The sequence below is a fragment of the Panulirus ornatus genome, chromosome 29, assembly GCF_036320965.1.
Source record: "Panulirus ornatus isolate Po-2019 chromosome 29, ASM3632096v1, whole genome shotgun sequence".
Taxonomy (NCBI): domain Eukaryota; kingdom Metazoa; phylum Arthropoda; class Malacostraca; order Decapoda; family Palinuridae; genus Panulirus; species Panulirus ornatus.
Genome location: NC_092252.1, coordinates 10,307,516 through 10,327,417, shown reverse-complemented (window position 1 = coordinate 10,327,417; position 19,902 = coordinate 10,307,516). Strand labels below are relative to the sequence as shown.

General features: G+C 43.5%; 2 protein-coding genes across 4 annotated transcripts in view; one reads left to right on the top strand and one right to left on the bottom strand.

The window, feature by feature from the left end:
• The window catches only part of LOC139758077 (ionotropic receptor 21a-like), a 99,227-nt gene that overhangs the window by 45,071 nt on the left and 34,254 nt on the right, over positions 1–19,902 (bottom strand). For both annotated transcript variants that reach the window (XM_071679159.1, XM_071679160.1), the window contains one exon: positions 8,586–8,745. The gene's annotated coding sequence lies outside the window, so the exon portion shown is untranslated. The remainder of the gene's footprint in view (positions 1–8,585; positions 8,746–19,902) is intronic.
• The window catches only part of LOC139758078 (alkaline phosphatase-like), a 61,100-nt gene that overhangs the window by 11,231 nt on the left and 29,967 nt on the right, over positions 1–19,902 (top strand). The window contains exons 2-5 of one of the 2 annotated variants that reach the window (XM_071679162.1): positions 5,075–5,186; positions 12,109–12,238; positions 13,302–13,406; positions 16,113–16,228. In XM_071679162.1, coding sequence (XP_071535263.1) covers positions 12,139–12,238; positions 13,302–13,406; positions 16,113–16,228 — 321 coding nt within the window. In that variant the 5' untranslated portion in view covers positions 5,075–5,186; positions 12,109–12,138. The remainder of the gene's footprint in view (positions 1–5,074; positions 5,187–12,108; positions 12,239–13,301; positions 13,407–16,112; positions 16,229–19,902) is intronic. The other variant, XM_071679161.1, reaches the window with a different exon arrangement.

Sequence of the window (19,902 nt, the reverse complement as noted above, 5' to 3'; positions counted from 1 at the left end):
GTTTGGGAACCTAACCTTCATTAATCAAAGACTCTTCATGCAACATAAACACAAACGTGGGATACATTCATTATCTGTACTGGAGGGATACAGTCGTTATACTGGTGGAATACAGTCGTTATACTGGTGGGATACAGTCATTATACTGGTGGGATACAGTCGTTATACTGGTGGGATACAGTCATTATACTGGTGGGATACAGTCATTATACTGGTGGGATACAGTCATTATACTGGTGGGATACAGTCATTATACTGGTGGGATACAGTCACCATACTAGTGGGATACAGTCGTTATATTGGTGGGATACATCATCTGCACTGGAGATACATTATCAGTGCTGGTGAGATACAATCGTTGTAACGGTGGCATACAAAATCTGGACTGATGGGGTACATTACGTGCACTGGAAGGATAAGTCTGTTCTACTGGAGGACACATTCATCGTACTAGAGATTAATTCCTCCTCTTCCCAAGGTGGGTGCTCCCTCGCCCTACCCAGGGTGGGTGCTCCCTCGCCCTACCCAGGGTGGGTGCTCCCTCGCCCTACCCACGCTGGGTGCTCCCTCGCCCTACCCAGGGTGGGTGCTCCCTCGCCCTACCCAGGGTGGGTGCTCCCTCACCCTACCCAGGGTGGGTGCTCCCTCGCCCTACCCAGGGTGGGTGCTCCCTCGCCCTACCCAGGGTGGGTGCTCCCTCGCCCTACCCAGGGTGGGTGCTCCCTCGCCCTACCCAGGGTGGGTGCTCCCTCACCCTACCCAGGGTGGGTGCTCCCTCGCCCTACCCAGGGTGGGTGCTCCCTCGCCCTACCCAGGGTGGGTGCTCCCTCGCCCTACCCAGGGTGGGTGCTCCCTCGCCCTACCCAGGGTGGGTGCTCCCTCACCCTACCCAGGGTGGGTGCTCCCTCGCCCTACCCACGCTGGGTGCTCCCTCACCCTACCCAGGGTGGGTGCTCCCTCGCCCTACCCAGGGTGGGTGCTCCCTCGCCCTACCCAGGGTGGGTGCTCCCTCACCCTACCCAGGGTGGGTGCTCCCTCGCCCTACCCAGGGTGGGTGCTCCCTCGCCCAACCCAGGGTGGGTGCTCCCTCACCCTACCCAGAGTGGGTGCTCCCTCACCCTACCCAGGGTGGGTGCTCCCTCGCCCTACCCAGGGTGGGTGCTCCCTCACCCTACCCAGGGTGGGTGCTCCCTCGCCCTACCCAGGGTGGGTGCTCCCTCGCCCTACCCAGGGTGGGTGCTCCCTCACCCTACCCAGGGTGGGTGCTCCCTCGCCCTACCCAGGGTGGGTGCTCCCTCGCCCAACCCAGGGTGGGTGCTCCCTCACCCTACCCAGAGTGGGTGCTCCCTCACCCTACCCAGGGTGGGTGCTCCCTCGCCCTACCCAGGGTGGGTGCTCCCTCACCCTACCCAGGGTGGGTGCTCCCTCGCCCTACCCAGGGTGGGTGCTCCCTCGCCCTACCCAGGGTGGGTGCTCCCTCACCCTACCCAGGGTGGGTGCTCCCTCGCCCTACCCAGGGTGGGTGCTCCCTCGCCCAACCCAGGGTGGGTGCTCCCTCACCCTACCCAGAGTGGGTGCTCCCTCGCCCTACCCAGGGTGCGCGCTCCTTCGCCCTACCTAGGGTGGGTGCTCTCTCACCCTCCCCAGGGTGGGTGCTCCCTCGCCCTACCCACGCTGGGTGCTACACCTTCCAACATTACATTATCACAAGTTGTAGGAAAAGAAAAAATAACTCGCAACTTAACACCTCACTGCTGCACCCCGTCCACATCTTCCCTACACATTTATTACATCTCATACGACGTGAAAAGAGAGAGAGAGAGAGAGAGAGAGAGAGAGAGAGAGAGAGAGAGAGAGAGAGAGAGAGAGAGAGAGAGAGAGAGAGAGAGATTGCTTCAGAAGGTTACAGGATACATGAGCGATCTACAGACCTCCATCAAGAGTTCTTGACAGTACTGTTTGGTATATCACGTACAAGGGAAGATCAGTCTTGACACATCTTAACATTGGACACTTGACCTGATTCTTCATATAAAACAGTCGCTTTAATAGTGTATTATATATGTGTGTGTGTGTGTGTGTGTGTGTGTGTGTGTGTGTGTGTGTGTGCCAGAAAACAAAGATGGCAACAGATGAGAAGAATCTCAGATTACACAAAAATCTATAACCACAAAGAATTTGCTGTAAATAATATATATATGACAAAGGAACACGGAGCCGGGTTCGAGGCGTGGTCTACAGTAGGCGAGGGCGAGGCGCGGTCTGCAGTAGCCGCCTTGATAGGCCTCAAACACTGCCACTCACTGTCATTACTGATGGTGGGAACCAACGCCACCCTGTACCCTTCTGCACACCCACTGTGCTGTGTCCGCACCATACACCACGATTTCTGTACTGTAGTCTTCATCACACACCAGGGATAGCGATATTCCCCCCATCACACACCAGAATCAGTGTCCTGTGTCTCCATCACGAAACACAATGACTCCTGCATCCTAGGGTCAATGACAATACACGACGCAGTACAGCAAGTAAAGAACCTCACAAAACGCAGCGCGGTAGAATCTGACGCAGTGTTTGGTGAGCGTGGCACATGCACAGACGCACACATGACGACATACCGCACAAAGTTCGCACTCTAATACATAAAGCAGCGTCCCACGTACCGAATTTTAGCATGTGACGCTAAACAGCACAGCAACACACTCCAGTGCAGTGCAAAGAGCAGATCTGCACGCACCGCTGCACGCAGCCACCGCAGCAGAAAGCGCTGACACACAAGACTCAACAAATTACGATTCCTTATCACTGGTAGCGCACCAGGGAAGCCGCAGGTCGTCCTTGGCGAATATATACATTAATAACGAGACAGAGAGAGACGGAACAGCACTGGTGACCACACGGCACAATTAATTCAAGGTAAATGAATGTTCGCAAGAATGATAAGCCTATATCTCTCTCTCTCTGCAGCCTCCTTTGTTTTTCTCCGTCAGTCTTCTCTGCCACAGCTTCACATAAGCGTATTGTGAATCATCATCATAATTCAGCAGGGTGTGAGTGCCAATGATAAGGTATATATCACGTCCCAAGACGACACCACTTCAAGGTTGAACCTAGGGGCGCCCTCACTCCTGACGTAGGATGTGGCCGCACCAGCCGTTGTGCGGTCTAGTACTCCGCATTGCAACAGACCGTCGGCCTGAGTGGCTGGACCTTGGGACACAATCATAAGGTGGGATGTATATATGTGTGAGGAGCTTCCGTCGGTATGAGTGGGCGAGAGTGAGGGTTGGCCAGTCCTCATCCCGCGCAGCCCCTACGCTTGATATATGAAGGGGTGTGTGGAAAAAAAAACATACATCTTAATGATGATCAGAAGCTCCTTTCATTGTGCTCTTGACGTAAGTGAAGGTCTTTTTTCGCTTCAATACAGAATCTATCATATGTCAGATGTTTGAAATAATTTATTCTCTGATATATTAAGCAGGCTACAGAAAACGCCTTTCTCTTCTTATGAATGTAGAAAAGCACCATCGGACATCTGTTTTGCGTATTAAATGAGTACATATGAAAAAGAAAGTGAATCGCCCAGTTTATACATGCGCGCGCGCGCGCGTGTGTGTGTGTGTGTGTGTGTGTGTATGTGTGTGTGTGTGTGTGTATGTGTGTATAACCTAGAAAATACAAATGACTACCAGAGACAGATGCGTTGTCTCAGTGGTGGCTGAAGCTCCGTTATACCACCATCATATTATCCAATCACCCTGGAGAAGCCTCCCTCGGGCGACGCCATGCAACCCGCCGTCCCTCGTGTATTCACGGTGCCCAGCTCCCGGACACATTGCTGACAATACCTGATGACTGGTAAATGATTTCGGCCTTGCCTGAGTACAGTCCTGTTGTTTAAGACAGGAAGTATCTTGCAACAACTTTCGTCATTGTGAATTGACTAAAAATCATACGATCAATTATAGCCACAATGGAGTGGTCTGCCGAACGAAGCTTTATCCATCATTATGTTTAAATGGTATAAACCTTCATTCCCATATATATATATATATATATATATATATATATATATATATATATATATATATATATATATATATATATATATATTTGGTACACACAGGCCGTATCAACACTGTACCAGCGATCTCTATCCGGCCTTGGATGTCAGACGACCGCGCTGGAAACATACGGGAGAGTCCATTCAAATCTGTATGCTACAAAAACTGCTGTAGATGATGCTAAGGTGTGTGGACCACGAGCAGGATGTGCAGTTGCCAAGTACTTTCATAACCAGTACATCACTTCTCCTTCACATCTTATTACTTATTTTCTTATACGGTATCAGATGGCGTTGTACAGCAGCACCGTATTTGAGGAGGGACTTGCATGTTTACCACATGGACCTAAATATGATGAATAGATTAAGACCAGTGGTCTGGATTCAGAATTTTGGGCCACCTTGAGGTATGCTATTTTCTAACGTGACTTAAATCAGTGTGGGTTTGCGATCATGTGTACGTATACGTATATGAGTAAAGACATGATATATACATACAAGGTTACGAGACGGGGCAACATGAGTGTAAAACTCTCTCCTCATAACACACAAATAATCATACACACACACACACATACGAAAACACAATCAATTGTGACTGGTTACAAAAACGACTGAGGAGGGAGTGGCGTAGGGAAAGGTGAGGTAAATGTTGGAGAATGGCATGACAGGAAAGAGTGAGGGAGGTAGGGAGGAGGCCTGTGGGCTGATCTCGTCCAGTAGCCATAGTGGGAAAATCCTGATACCTGTACAGAAGCCTGAGTTCCCAGGTAAAGCTTTCCTAACCGATCCAGGTTAGTATTGGGATTTCCAAGCAGGTACATTGCATATGAACCCCTCCTCCTCCTCCTCCTCCTCCTCCCCCTTCTCTCTCTCACTCACCCCTTCATTCTCTCTCTCCGAGAAGGATAGGTGACGGTTGCACTGTGAGCCAGCACTTCAGTGGCTGTCAAGTGTGCTTCCTCTGGTTCAAGTAGCTGTCTTATCTTTCTGCTTCACCCACAGGTTGGGCAGCTGGCCTTTCAGTCAACAATCCGAAAAATCTCTCCGTCTCAAAACATAACACAGTTAGTAGCCCTGCCCTTTGGCAACGTCTCGAAAGTACTGCAGTAAGAAGGTACGTACTCCCTCCCTTCCCCCCCCCCCCCCTCTCTCTCTCTCTCTCTCTCTCTCTCTCTCTCTCTCTCTCTCTCTCTCTCTCTCTCTCTCTCTCTCTCCTGTAAACAAATGACAAACAGAATTAACCTTCGACCTGACCATGGTCGTACACCAATAACCTGGTGTTCATTAGTGTGTCCAGCCATACTTACTGCTTCTAGTGTGTCCAGCCATACCTACTGCTTCTTCCATTCCCTTTATTTACGGTATGCACTCAACCGAAGATATTCCCCGAAGTCAGTAACTAACCTCCTCTGAGAACCATCCCGTTGTGTCATCGCGATGCAGGTTTTGCTGTCATCGTTTTAATCTCCAGTCTCCTGTGACACCGTTAACTTTAACTCATCAGTGGAAACACTGGATTAAAACAGCAATATTCATTTTGACGTTACCTGATCGCAGTATTAATGTCGACTATTATTTCCGACTGAAAACTCTGATTAATTACTCTCGGGCCCCGTGGGATGAGCACGTATTGTGGTCCGTCTTTTGTGTCTGTCACTGCGTCTGTATATGTATCAGTGTATTTTCTGTCAACGGAGGCCAGGTCACGTTTGTGTGGGACATGTTTTCGCATGTGGCATCAGCAGAAGAAATGGTTTGGGTTAATGGAGAATTTTGTTGGGCAGTTGTTGACAAATATCCTGCTTTGTGTGTGCAGTGGTGACACGCGCCTTTGTCTCTGGAGGCGACACATGTCATGTCTATAGTGGTGGGACACGCCTTGTCTCTAACGATTGCACATGAGACGCGCCGTGTCTACAGCGGTGATACTGTAGAGGTGCCACATGCCTTATGTGGTATGCTGACGCGTGTATTGCCCGTTGCAGTGACACATACCGTGTCTGAAGCGGCAACATCATCAGCCAACTGGCAGTGATAGTTGATAACATATCCAGTGAAGCAGGTGAAGGATTCCCTTCCTTAGCGGCCGACCCGCATCTCGCTCATTTCCCCACAAAAGTGAAAGTTGTCCGCTTACCCTCCCTGTTGTGCTGGATACTGCCTCCCTACCTGTTATATATATATATATATATATATATATATATATATATATATATATATATATATATATATATATATATAACGCTTCTTGTGAGATGTGTTTCTCCCCGCTGAGCTGAAACATACGATTCCTAACGCGTCATCTACCCAAGCGTATGTAAGCGACGATGTACCCCGAGTTGTTGTTTTCTTTTTTAAATATATTTCTTGTCTCGCTTCGGATGAAGCCCTCACCTTCACGGAACTTGAGAATTCGTATATTTTCCCTTTTCAAACATCAAACACCTCCACTCCACGAACAACAACAACAACAACCAATTACTAAAATGGAAAGTATCTGAGAGAGAGAGAGAGAGAGAGAGAGAGAGAGAGAGAGAGAGAGAGAGAGAGAGAGAGAGGAACCCAACAACCTAGCTCGCCCACTGGACTCACCTTCTCCAGTGTTGCCAGACACCCTTGACCTCATTCTTTATGCACTACTCAGGCATTCAGTTGTGTTTATTATTTTTTTTTCTAATCTGACATTTCTCGCCTATCAAGAATTTCCTAAACTTCTCTTTCGTCCTTCAGCTTTATGTGCACTCGCCACTGCCTGCGTACCCTCGTTTATTTTTCCTTGTTCACCAGGCCGCTCATGGCTTGGCTTGTAAGCAGTATCATTCCGATCTCTCAACTTCCAATCATAACAGTTCTTTAATCACATATTGACCAATACTCTTAACCCTTAACTCTTAGTTGCTTGGTTACCTTTAATCTTTGTATCACGCGTTTAGCCCCACGTCCAATAGGCTTTTAATCAGCAATATTTCAGTGAAATTTCGAATCACCAAGCGTATTATCCTTATGTTTGTAATCACCAGCCTTCTTAGTGGGTCAGGTGTCTTTCTCATAATCTTCGACAAGGACGTCGATCAGTTCATATAACAACCTGCCCTCTGACGTTCAACTGCTCTCCATACTTTACGATAAATGATTAAGATTTGAATGGTAAGTGCCCTACGATATACCTATCGCTGTGTATTGAACCAGCCCCGTTAAAGCTGATAACCTGGTTTAGAACCTAAATATTAGCTAATGACCCGTTTTCTGTGGTCATGAGTGAAACCCACTCAAAATCAAACATATCAGCTACGGGGTTTTCATTTTGATGGCTTTGTTTCATTTTTGCTTAGTTTTTTTGTCATTGGTGCCTTACTTTCCTTTTCTACCAACTTCGTTTCTCAATGTGCTTATCTATCAATCAATTAGTCAAGCTATCAGTAGCTATCTATCTATATGTCTATCATCCTATTTCCCTGTCTGTCTATCTATCTATCTTTGTTTCTATAAATGTTCGCCATTCCCCGCGTTAGTGAAGTAGCGCCAAGAACAGACGAAGAAATGGCTTCTCCAAAATCCATTCTCTGGCTGTCATATGTAATGCACTAAAACCACATCCTCCTATCCTCACCCCAAACCATTTCAACTCACTCTTCACTCTCTCAACTAGTCTCCATCTAGCCAAACCTATTTCTTCCCTCATCAAAATTTACTTAATCAACCCTTCTCACACCACATATGGTCCTCAAACGTTTCATTTCCAACGCATTCACCCTCTTCCTCACACTTTAATCTACAGCCCATGTTTCGCACTCATACACCATCGGAACTAATATGCCCATCTTCACTCTCCCAGGTTGAGACCTCTTTTTCCATATTTCCCTCAATGCTCCTAGGCCCTTCGCCCCCTCATCCACCCTATGACACAGTTAAGCCACCATGGTTCCATTCTCTACAATGTCCACTCCAAGGTATCTAAACAGATTAAACAGCCATGGGGACATCACACACCCCTGCCGCAAACCATTCACTTGGAACCACCCACCCTCCTCCCTTTCTGCTGACACACACGCCTTACTTACGAGTGCTACTGGGAATGGGCTACAAGTCAACATGTTGTGGAATCCTTCACAAATGTGATCACAAAAAAATGTCAAAGCATCAATCTAAAGCTATGTTGAAAAAAAAACAAAAAAACGTTGAATCGTCAAACGGATGTATAGAAAATGCGAAAACGAAAGAATGGAAACAAGATCCATCGTCCATCAAATGAACCAACAATATGGAAAAGTAATAAGGCTACCGAACTACAAGAAGTTATAACTCCTAGATTCAGGCAAGGCAACGGATACCGCTGGCACTTTAGATTCTACGGAAATGTAGAACTATATATACACACTAAAGCACGACGTCACAGAGTGAGGGAACTTTGTGCACGGCATCTTGTTAGTAAGAAAATACTCTAAAATTTGAGAATTCACTTTTCGTATCGTCAGTGTAATAAACTTTCTAAAATCAGATTATAATTACCTACCTAATGGGGTTCTGACAAAAATCCTTCATGACCTCTGTATGTCTTATGCGCTGTCACCTCTCAAAGGTGAAGCGCAGGCGGCACTGTGAATCAGCCTCTTTTAGTGGCATCGCTGAATCGGCGGTTCGTAGCGATGGTGATTTTAGTCGGGGTCACACATCTGTAGTTGGGTCAGAGAAGCAGGGGTAAGAAAGGTCTCTATGAAAGTGTTGGCGAAGAAGTACATGGGAAAGACAAATAACATACGATCTCAGGGTGCATGACGGTGTAATCTGCTGGAGGAAAGGGAACGAAATCGAAATTCTTAATCTACACACTGCAGTGCAGAAGATGAAGACAGGAGCGTAAAGCAGGTTCCTCTCCACCCAACGCTCCACTCCCTAAGGCACATTAACTGCAAGGAAAAAAAAATATGAAGGTACATCACATAGTATCGAAAAAGTATACCGACATGGAAATTTTAGTACAAAGGATGAATGTAAAATACATTCTGGCCCACTATCAGCCGCCGGGTACTCATGGGTGGGAGTATTTTCTAATCTGTAAAGTAAAAAGGGAGTTGAAATGCGTACACAGTACAGTGTCATTCTTGAACATAATTCATCGACATAAATTATATCAAAATTCTGTCGTGTCATGATGAAATTATACTGATTCATGATACTCTTGGCCTTGAAATTATTCCAATAACTCTATTGTGAAAGCTGCTGTCTTGCATGTTTACATAACATTTTCCTTTCAAATTCATATCATTTTCTATGGTCAATATATCTCTATCCACCGTAAAGAAATGTTCTTGTTATGTTTTAGTAATCAATAAGTATTCTAAATGCCTCTGGTAGATTTTTCAGTCCGCGTATTTTAAAGAGAAACTTTGTTCTGGCTAATTTCTGAAGGATGGAATTAACTCTGTTGCTCTTCTTAGTATCTGCTGGTTAGGAAAGTCTGGTGCTGACACTTCTAGTACTGTGCGAGCTGACATGTGATATTAGTGAGAGTGGAAAGTGATGGTAGTGTTTGTGATTGTGTTGTTAATCAATACCTACTGGTAAAAAGCCAGTTACAACAACTGTAACAAAGGCATCTCACCGTTTTGTGGATGGGGTTCCTTTTGTCTCGAGGGTAATATTTTGAGTGAATAATGAAACAGCGGTGTTGTAGGCCAATGAGAAATTATGCTGGTAAGAATAAGCAGTAAGACAGGAGATTAGTTCAAGTTTACGTTTTGTCTCTTAAGTAAAGTATCTTTTTAAGAAAGGTACACACAGAATTAAGAAGTGTTGTTAGAAAGAGTGGCACTCGTGAAAGATGATAAGAATGAATGAATGGTGGCGAGGGTAGGGGCAGCCAGTGAACTCCGTCAAGGGTATCGCGCAAAAAGAATAATTGTGTCGGAAGTAGTCTGCGAGAGTTGTATGGGGTAAGGATTGTGGTGGTGCGACGTACCACATACGGAGTGAGGGTCGTCTGAATATGGGAGGGGTGAGAGAGCGCGCGGTGAGAGTGAGAGGAGGTGGTACTGACGGGAATAACGTTGCCCATAATGTTGTGTATGTGAGAGAGGTCTCGCTTTTCGGTCAAGGTTGGAGTGGAAAGGCCATGTACGTCCGTCAAAGTTGCTGTTACTCCCACGTAGCTTATGAGGACACTATATCGCATGACCATGCACAGCCGGTACTGTGTATGGTTCGCGGTCGCTGGTCAAGGACGTGTTCTCTGACAGTGCGTGTGGAACAGGTTCGGAGGTCAAGGCCAAGACTGGCCCCAGCGCAACTCTATTTAACTCCACTTCCTCCTGCACGTTGTTCCTTCCACGCGTCATTCGTATATTTGCGTAGTATATATTCATCTCTGCCTGAAAATCTACAGACACAGGTTAGCATTATGTGTCGAAGAGTGTACGCAATGACTGATTGTCTTGAGGGATCGAGTGGCAAAAGCCTTGAGACACACTTGAAATCCCAAGTCCCTGTGTGCGCCTAATTGAAGCTGTGCAGAGCCCTCTGCTTCAGCCTGTCGAGACAGAAGGGGTTCGGTACAGATTCGATTAGATGTGTGACAGGAATTTTCTCCTTCAATATACGTGAACTAAGGGATCTAAGATATAGGGGGTAGGATGACAATTGAATACAGAAGGCTTAGAGGAGACATAAGTATAACTTGTGAGTTTCATAATGGCTTCAACATCACAATCCCTCCCGTTCTGTTCGAAGATATAGTGACAAGCAATGCCTTATATATATATATATATATATATATATATATATATATATATATATATATATATATATATATATATATATGCTCGCATTAGTGATGTAGGACATGAAAGCAAGATCACTGGCAGGTGAATGACATAACAATGTTATATAGCATAAGAATGTTCATCAACGAGGGCCCCTCCCCCTCCACACAAAGACACACACGGCCAATAGGAGTAACGGTGGGATATGGGCTCAAATTGCTTTCTTCCTCTTGTGTCGGCGGGAACTAGCCTAGTATATACCCCCGTTGCTAGCAGGTCGTGGAGCTCGATTGCATGTGTGGCAACATGACCGTGCAGCTGCTGACCTGTCGAGGCAGTGGGCCATGGTATGTTAGGTCAGAGGATGGCTATAACTGCATATCCTGATGGTGTTCATTGAGTTAGCGTCTGCGGAAGGAGGCATTTCTTTTCTCTCCTTTGCATTTTCAATTTTGCCACTGATAGCAACATTCGGAGATACGCCGGAGCAAAAAACGACAAACTTTACATGATAAAAAGGTTATTCTTATCCATGGATTACATTATTCATTGGTGAATTTGTGGTTATCCAACAATAACGCTTCGGCACAACACAAGAACGAATCTAGATAGGCTATCATAGCACATTTAAGAGTGCAACTCATTCATTGTAGCTCACTTAAGCAACATGCAGTAAATATGCACCATAAAAGCATCGTGAAATGAAATGTATGTCCTGTACATAGGCATGTCTCCACACTAACACTCGCGAGCCTCTGTGGTACATACAACAGCGCTTAACGTATTATGACCATGAAATCTCACAGGTTTGCGTTGGCGGCTTGTTTCTGCCAATTCATCTGTTCATACTCTTCCAGGACTGGTGTGGTAGTTTCAGCCGGGATATATATATATATATATATATATATATATATATATATATATATATATATATATATACACACACACACACACACAAATGTTGTGCATATGAACGCGCACTTTCACAACACAATGCCCGTCAACAGCAAAGATCAGAACCTCACACCATTTGCGTGGTAGCTTGGTATGCTGACCACCCAGCTATGCTGTCCTGAGTATAAATGAAGCGCTTGAAATAACTAATGTGAATACCGCTCTTTACCGGCATTTCCTTAAGGGAAGGACAGGAAGACACGCAATGAAGATTTCTTAAGGATGTGAACTGCTTAGCAACAAATGTATCGTTAATAATATTTCTTCCCATTAATCACTTGTACGTATCATGAAGACCGTTTCTGAAACTACGTCTTTTCGCAGGTTTGATACCTTGGCTCGCTGAAGGGAAGAATGTATCTGTTACGGTGGTGTAATGTCCTGCTGCTGCTGTTAACGGCTGTCTCCACCAAGACCGAAATCGTCTTCCCATCACCGGAACCTCAGGAGACAGGTACGTAAAGCATGACTGAGGGTCATGCAGGTTACGGCTACGCTTATGGCTAGGAGATAAGGCCGCAGATGTCCCTACCGTTCCTGTTCATAAGACTTTCACGAATGTGGTACCAACGGAAACTTTGCATCCCCTCAGTTGATATACGGTGCTAGTATGCAACACTTTTCCTCATTTCATAGCCCTGCTCACTTCACTACGAGAACTTAATATTGTTGCAGTAGGAGATGCTACACCTAAAACCCCGCGCTTTCTATCAACTCCAAGGAACCTAATGCTACCGCCTTCGTCAAAATATATCAACTTGAAAACGTGAGTCTGTGAACTGATGAATGGCTCAGATTAATTCCTGTGTGAACTTCAAAGGTTCCTGCATTATTCCTTAGACCCTTGTATGATTTCCTGACCAATGTGTTTACGTATCTAACGGATGTATTTAATGGAGACAATATCAAGCATTTTTCAAAATGAAAAATTACAGGCTGTTAAGAGGATTTGGTAAGAATCTAAGTATAACTCAAGGTAGAAGATATGTAAAGAAACACCTTAATAGCGACAGAGTTGAGGATACGTAGAACAAGCCCAGCAAGGAAGCTAAATCTAAACAGTATAAATATATTCAAGATATTCTAAGACATTAAAAAGAAAGTCTAAGAGATGGAGGCATCGTAAGCCTACAGTTGCCTCCCCTTATGACAGTATTAATAGGTAATCACACCAAGACATAATCTCCCAAACCCAGCAGCTGACTTGGATGAATTTTCTTATATTTAAAACAGAGAGAAGCACGTTATCATAATGCATACAGGGTCTCAATTTTTCCTTTAGTATCTAAATCTATTAAGCCGGGACTTGTAATACTGAAGGGACAGAGTACATATGTTCATGCATCTTTGGTGGGAAGTATTGTACGATGTTCTAACTCTTGGAAAGTACCTACAAATCTGCTTGGTAACATGTGTGTATTTTTCAATGGTAATGCAGTCGCAGAGGTGATGAACACAAGTCTTTATGGTGTGCCGTTCACCTTACTTGAGTATTACTGATGTTTTCTTTCTGACAGAGAGTTCGTACTGGCATGAACATGGCAGGAGGGAGCTGGAGGAGGCACTGCGAAAGCCCAAAGTTACCAACGTTGCCAAGAATGTCATCCTGTTCCTCGGTGATGGTATGAAAAATGCTATATACATGACCCAATTTTTTGTCTGATTTTGTAGGAAAAGAGTAATGGAACAATAACATGATAATCAATAAAGCATACGGAACAGATGATAAATAGGGAATCTTTTAAAAAGAATCAAATAGAGGATGTGTGGACCATGTGTTTGTCTTGAGAAGAATGTGTGGGAAAAATACTTGTGAAAAACAGGTATGTGGTATCTACGGATCTGGAGAAAGAGATGCTTGAAGCAGTGAAGAGATTTGATCAAGAACGTAGGTCATTTGTGCAACTAGGAAGAGAGGCGTTAGTGGTTTATGTGAGGGCGGGTCTGCATCAGGGATGTGTGATGTCACTATAGCTGTTTAATTTGCTTTTGGATTGGATGGTGAAGGTGTAAGTACCTCTCTTTTCTCTTTTACAAGAAAGTTCACTTTATCATCCCACCACATACTGCCCTTTCTCACCTCCCTATCTCCCATCATCCTCATCCCACACACCTTCCTTCCACATGTCGGCACTGTTTCCTTTAATAACACCCATTTCAACTAGGGAAGGATAAAAGAGACGTAAACGGGTGGCACTTACGGGGAAAGGAGTGAAAATGATTTGAAGATGCAGAGAAAGTGGCAGAAGGTCAAGAAAGAGAGTAAAAAGAGAGTAAATTGAAAAAGAGAGTAAATGAGAGATCGAGTGAGCAAGTATCAGTAAACTAAAGGGAAAATAAAATGTTTTGGAAGTAGGTTAATAGTGCAACAAAAACAAGAGAACAAATGGGAAAATCAGTGAAGGGGTCAAATGGGGAGGTGGTAACAGGGAGTGAAGAGCTGAGGAAAAGATGGAATGAGAATTGTGGACTGCTGAACGTCTGATGACAGGGTGGAACATGTAAGGTGTTTGGGTTGAGGTGCTATAAGAAGGGTGATGGAGTCATGGAGAGTGACTTGGTAAAGAGAAAAGGGGTAGTGAAAGCCTTGCATAAGAAGGCGGCTACAGGAGATGGTATTGCTATTGAATCTCTTTAGGGGCTGACTGCTATTGAGGGGTTAGTTGATTTTTTTTTTCAATGTATTTATGGATCATGGGATGGTATCTGAGGATTGGTAGATTTGTCACTGCACAAAGGCAAGAGAGAAAAAAGAGAGTTCAGATTATGGAGGTAAAATTTGGTGTGTGTACCTGACCCAAGTTGCATGGGAGGGTGGTGATTGAGAGGGTAAAGGCATGTACATAGCATCGGACAGGGGAGGAACAATGTGGTTTCAGAAGTGGTACAGAATGTGTGGATCAGGTGTTTGCTTTAAGGAATGTGCAAAAATTGTTTAGAGAAACAGAAGGATTTGTATGAGGTATTTTTGGACTGAAGAAAGCATATGAGAGGGGTGACAGAGATGTCTTGTGGAAAGTCTTACGAATATATAGTGTGGAAAGAAAGCTACTATAAAAAGTGAGTAGTTTTCATCTATAATGTATGGAGAGGTGGGTAAGCGGCTCAGGGTGGTTAGTCTGCAGCAGGGGTGTGAGATGTCACCATTGCTGTTGTATTCATTAACGGATGAAGTGGGAAAGTTTCCCACTAAGTACAAGGGTTTCGGAGAGAAATGCGAGCATACAGCCTGTAGGGAGAGGGGGCCGGGAAGTGCGTCAGATGTTATTTGCTGATAAAACAGTACTGGTGGCAGACCGAGAGAAACTGCTGGAGAGGGTGATTGTTTGGGAGAGTGGGCGAAAGGAGGAAAATGAGGGTAAATGTGAATAAAAGCAATGTTTAGAAGGGCAGAGGTACAGGTTAGTTGAAATGTGTTTCAGTGAAGAAAATGTGGAAGAAGTGGTGTTTTAGATACATGGGAGTGGACGTGGCAACGAATGAAACCATGTAAGCAGAAGTCACAGCATAGGTGAAGGGGAAAAGATTCCGGAAGCACTGAGGAATGTCTGGAAAGAGAGGTCGTTATCTTGAAGGGTGAAAATTGGCATGTTTGAGATATATTAGTCCCAACGACGTTGCTTGGATCCGAGACTTGGGCTACAGATGAGGATGTGCCTCCGGAGGAGGGTGGATGTGTTGGACACAAAATGTTGGAAGAAAATATGTAGTGTGAGGTGATAAGAGTGGTATGGTAATAAGAAGAGCGTGGTTGAGAAAGCTGAAAAGGGTTTGCTGAAATGGTATGGACGTATGGAGGGAATGAGTTAGAAGAGGTTGACAAAGAGAATGTGTCAAAAGTAGAGGGGGAAAAAGGGGGAGAGACCAAACTGGATATGGAAGGATAGAGTGAAAAACATTTTGAGTGGGTGAGACCTGAACATGCAGAAGGATGAAAGGCATGCATAGGAATAGAGTGAATTGGAACGATGTGGTATAGAGGGGACGACGTGCTGTCATTCGACGGAACCAGCGCATGTTAAGCGGCCGGGGAAACAATGGAAAGGCCTCTGGCGCATGGTTGTGGATAGGAGAATGTGGTTTCTATGCAATGCAGATGACAGCTTGAGAATGGATGTGAGCGAATGCGGCCTTTCTTCGTCTGTTCCTGACGCTCACCAAAGGAAACAGTGAACAAATACGAAGATATATATATATATATATATATATATATATATATATATATATATATATATATATATATATATATATATATATATCCACTTACAATTTTCAAGCAATTTCACACACTTGTAATAAGAATAAGAAACCCCGTTCTTTCCCTACAGGTATGGGTATAACTGTGGGTACAGCTGGACGGATCTTCAAAGGCCAGAAGCACGGGAAATCGGGTGAGGAGGGCTTCCTCGTGTGGGACAGATTTCCCAATGTTGCACTTGTGAAAGTAAGATAGTAATCATAACAAGTCATCTTAATCCACAATCAGTATCTTCCTTTGATTCCAGTCATATTCATTTACATAAGCACTTTTTATTTTCCCCATCAAAAGTAGCCTGACATTGTATTACTATTTCTGTTTGTTTGCTTACCCATCTTTTGGTTAGTGGTTAGCTTATTTAGCATTTTGGAAATATCACTGGTACACAAGATTCTCGGTCCTATCCTCAATTTCAAATGTTGATTTTTCACTTCTCCCTGTCTCATATGACTGGAAGTTTCGTGTCAAACTTCTATCTAATGTGCAAATAAATTTTTTTCTACATAATTCTTATAGAGGCAAAGCAATGTTCACACATGAAAATAAATCTGTCACTTGCTTTTCCTCCTTCACTGAACTAATGCCTCTTTTATCTTTTTTTATACTCCCCATAACTTTTATCTCCTAAATTTGAAAAAATTATTAAAGACACCATACTCAGAATAAACACAGTACATTTAATATTACTGACAGTGAACATGAAGCACTTACATAAAACGTTTAGGACTTACGATGGAAAGTGATTCACATAAATTACATATGCAACAGCGCTGAACATCCGCCCTCCCTAATTCACCAGACATACACCCACCACAAGCTACACTCTACATCATTACAAAGGGTATTGCTATGTGATCTGCATATGAAGGGACCTTCATATGACGGTAATGGGAGTTCAAGTAGGAAGAGACTGAAGAGAGGAAGAAGCGACTCTGGCATGGCATCCAGCAATGATCATATATATATACTAATTTCTTACCCCAGGAGTCCACCTGTGCTAATAAGGCTAACACAAATAACCACAGGTCATTAGGTGCTATGTGCGCGTTTATGTGCAGAATGCAGGACAACTGAATAGTTTTAGTATCTTTAATGTAGCTGCATCGTAGGCATGTAAAGTATTGGGATATGACAAAACGGTGTTCATAGTGTTGTAGCGGTGGGTGATGTCTAGGCGTATATATCATTCAGAAGACTTCCTATAATCCGCACCTAAACTTATTATCCGTATAATAAAGAGAATACAATGTGATTGCTGGAAAATACTTAAGTATTCATAAATGTACTGAAGCTAAACCGTTAAAGATTATAAATAGTCTTACACAGTAAAAAATTATACGAACCTATTTGTCTGTTCTTCATTTGAAGACCTCGTTGCATAGCACCAGCCATTACACCACAGCCCTACACCATAAACTGTACCGTACCGTACTGTACAGGACTTACATTTCTATTTTCATTTATTTTAAAAGCGAGTAACACCAAATGAAATGCACTGGAATCACTTCACATTTCTGTATTGTTTGTTAGACTTAAATTTACAGAAATGTTTTACATAACTAAATAGACATATGCAGTATTAGAAATTTTCTTTTTCAGTGAAATTCACAATATAAATTGCCATCTTTCTGATATGTCACGTACATTTTCAGTCAGTAAACTTGAATAACGTACCTCTTAAATAATCACATTTTCTACTGTGAATGATAAGGGAACTTTTATTCTCTTCATTTGCTATTACGCAATTACATCACTAATTACACGTTCCGTGATACAAAAGCCGAAAATGAATTACAGTAAACTTTTATTTTATAAATCCGCAGGAAAAAAAATAGCACTTTTCAATTATACTGGCAAATGCCTTAATCACTTTTCATCACGAATTTCATTTATGTTAAACAACTTTACGGTAACATCAGTGTTAGGCTAAGCTCCATTGCATGTAGGTTTAGGGCTGAACTCCAATGTAAGTGTAGGGCAGGGCCTCACTGGTGTATGGCTGGGCTCTAATGTAATGCTCAACTCTCCTGGAGTAAGGCATGGCATCGCTTTGGGTTAGGTAAAGTACATCAAATGCAAGGCTTGGCACTGGATCCAAGACCTCGGTGACGGGTGACAAGTATCAGTGAACTTTCCATATGCGTTCCCAATAGTCGCCGAGTATCTCCTTTTTTCTAGAGGAAACCCGAGTTCTTAAAAAAAAAAAAAAATGAATGAGAAGGTGCAATGCTTCATCAGGTTGTCATGTAATTATTTCTTCCTCTGTTGATTCTTCTTCGAAGCTTTTTTTAACTCATTGATATCGATTTCACAATATTATCAATGAGGTCCAGGTCACTAGAAGTAAATCTGTTAGCCTTAACATCCATCCTCGTCCACCCTTCATTTCTCTCCTCAAAGTCAACAATAGGATTACTGGCAGGAACAGATCGTAAAACATGCTCCACAATTACTTCTGACATACCAATGTTTCTGAAGTATGACGACCTCAGGCACAAAATGATGGAAGCATTCATGGAATATGTTTCTCTCCATCTAACCACTACCTTGTGTTTTATAATGTGCAGGTAGAGTTACACCTTGAAACTTTTAAAGACTCGAGGCCTCATGTACTTACCATCCACTAGGAGCTTCAGCTTGTGGGTTCCTGCTGTATTAGCGCACAACACTATAAGTCGGTCCTTGTTATTCTTAAATTCTTTTCATCATATCCTGCCAGAAACATTCTGTTCATCATATCCTGCCAGAGTAAACGTCGGTAATCTACGCCATAAGTGATACACATTTTTCCCAGTGGTCAGGCCATGCTCATCATCACATTAGGCAAATGTGATGGAAAACCTGTGGTCGGATTCCCGATCTGCTGACATTTGCTCACCAGATACATCCAAACGACGAATGCCATGTCTTTTCTTGAATCTAGTTAATGAGCCAAAGAGGTTACAATCTTCTCATATAACTCCTCTGCATTACAGATAATAGGAGGGATAGTGATATACATTCTTCTGATCGACGAGACTTAAACCATTCTAACACTTCAATTAACTGGGCTAGCTTAGGCTTGTGTAGGGTCCTTCGTTCTTCCACTCTTTCACCGTTTTCTTAAGGGCATCAGCATGTGATTTCAACATTCAAACTTTGTTATTGAATGTCATAAACTGGTTGAAGGGATGTTGCAGTAGATCATTACTTTGGCAAGAGGTTCACTTCTTTCCAGACGCGTAATGTCAATCTTCCTAATAACAGACACGACACCTCGCTTTCTCTCTGCACCACAACGCACACAAATATCCTGTGAAGCCATGGTGACGGGTGAAACCCCGAAATTGGTTCTAAGTTAATGAAACATGCCAAAATTTCGCACTAACGATACCGACATCAACACCAGTAACAACACGCGGTTACATGCACATGTAAACAATGCTACAATCACTTTGGTTAAGTACCTTACGTAATAGAGTAAATCAATTCTAACGTTATACTGTAAAAATAACATAAGAATGCATTGTCTTACTTTACTGTTCACATTCTTTACTTTTACACGTACCATAATCATTTTATGAAACAATTTGAAAGATGAATATCCTCCTCCTCCATTTCTCCACCTTAACTACTGCGTTATTACTAGTGCTCACTTTTTTACAGTGAGCAGTATCTGATTTTTACATGTATTTATTTTATTTCAATGTAAAAATGAAGTTGTTTATACGTCCACATCGTGAACTACATGTAAAAAGAGTTCTTTGGGTTATGGTTCACGGAAATAAGGAACACAAAAACAAAGTTAACAACAATTGTGCTTTATAAAAGATGATGGAGCAAGGGCATAAAGCTACAGAGGGTGTATGATTGTGATGAGA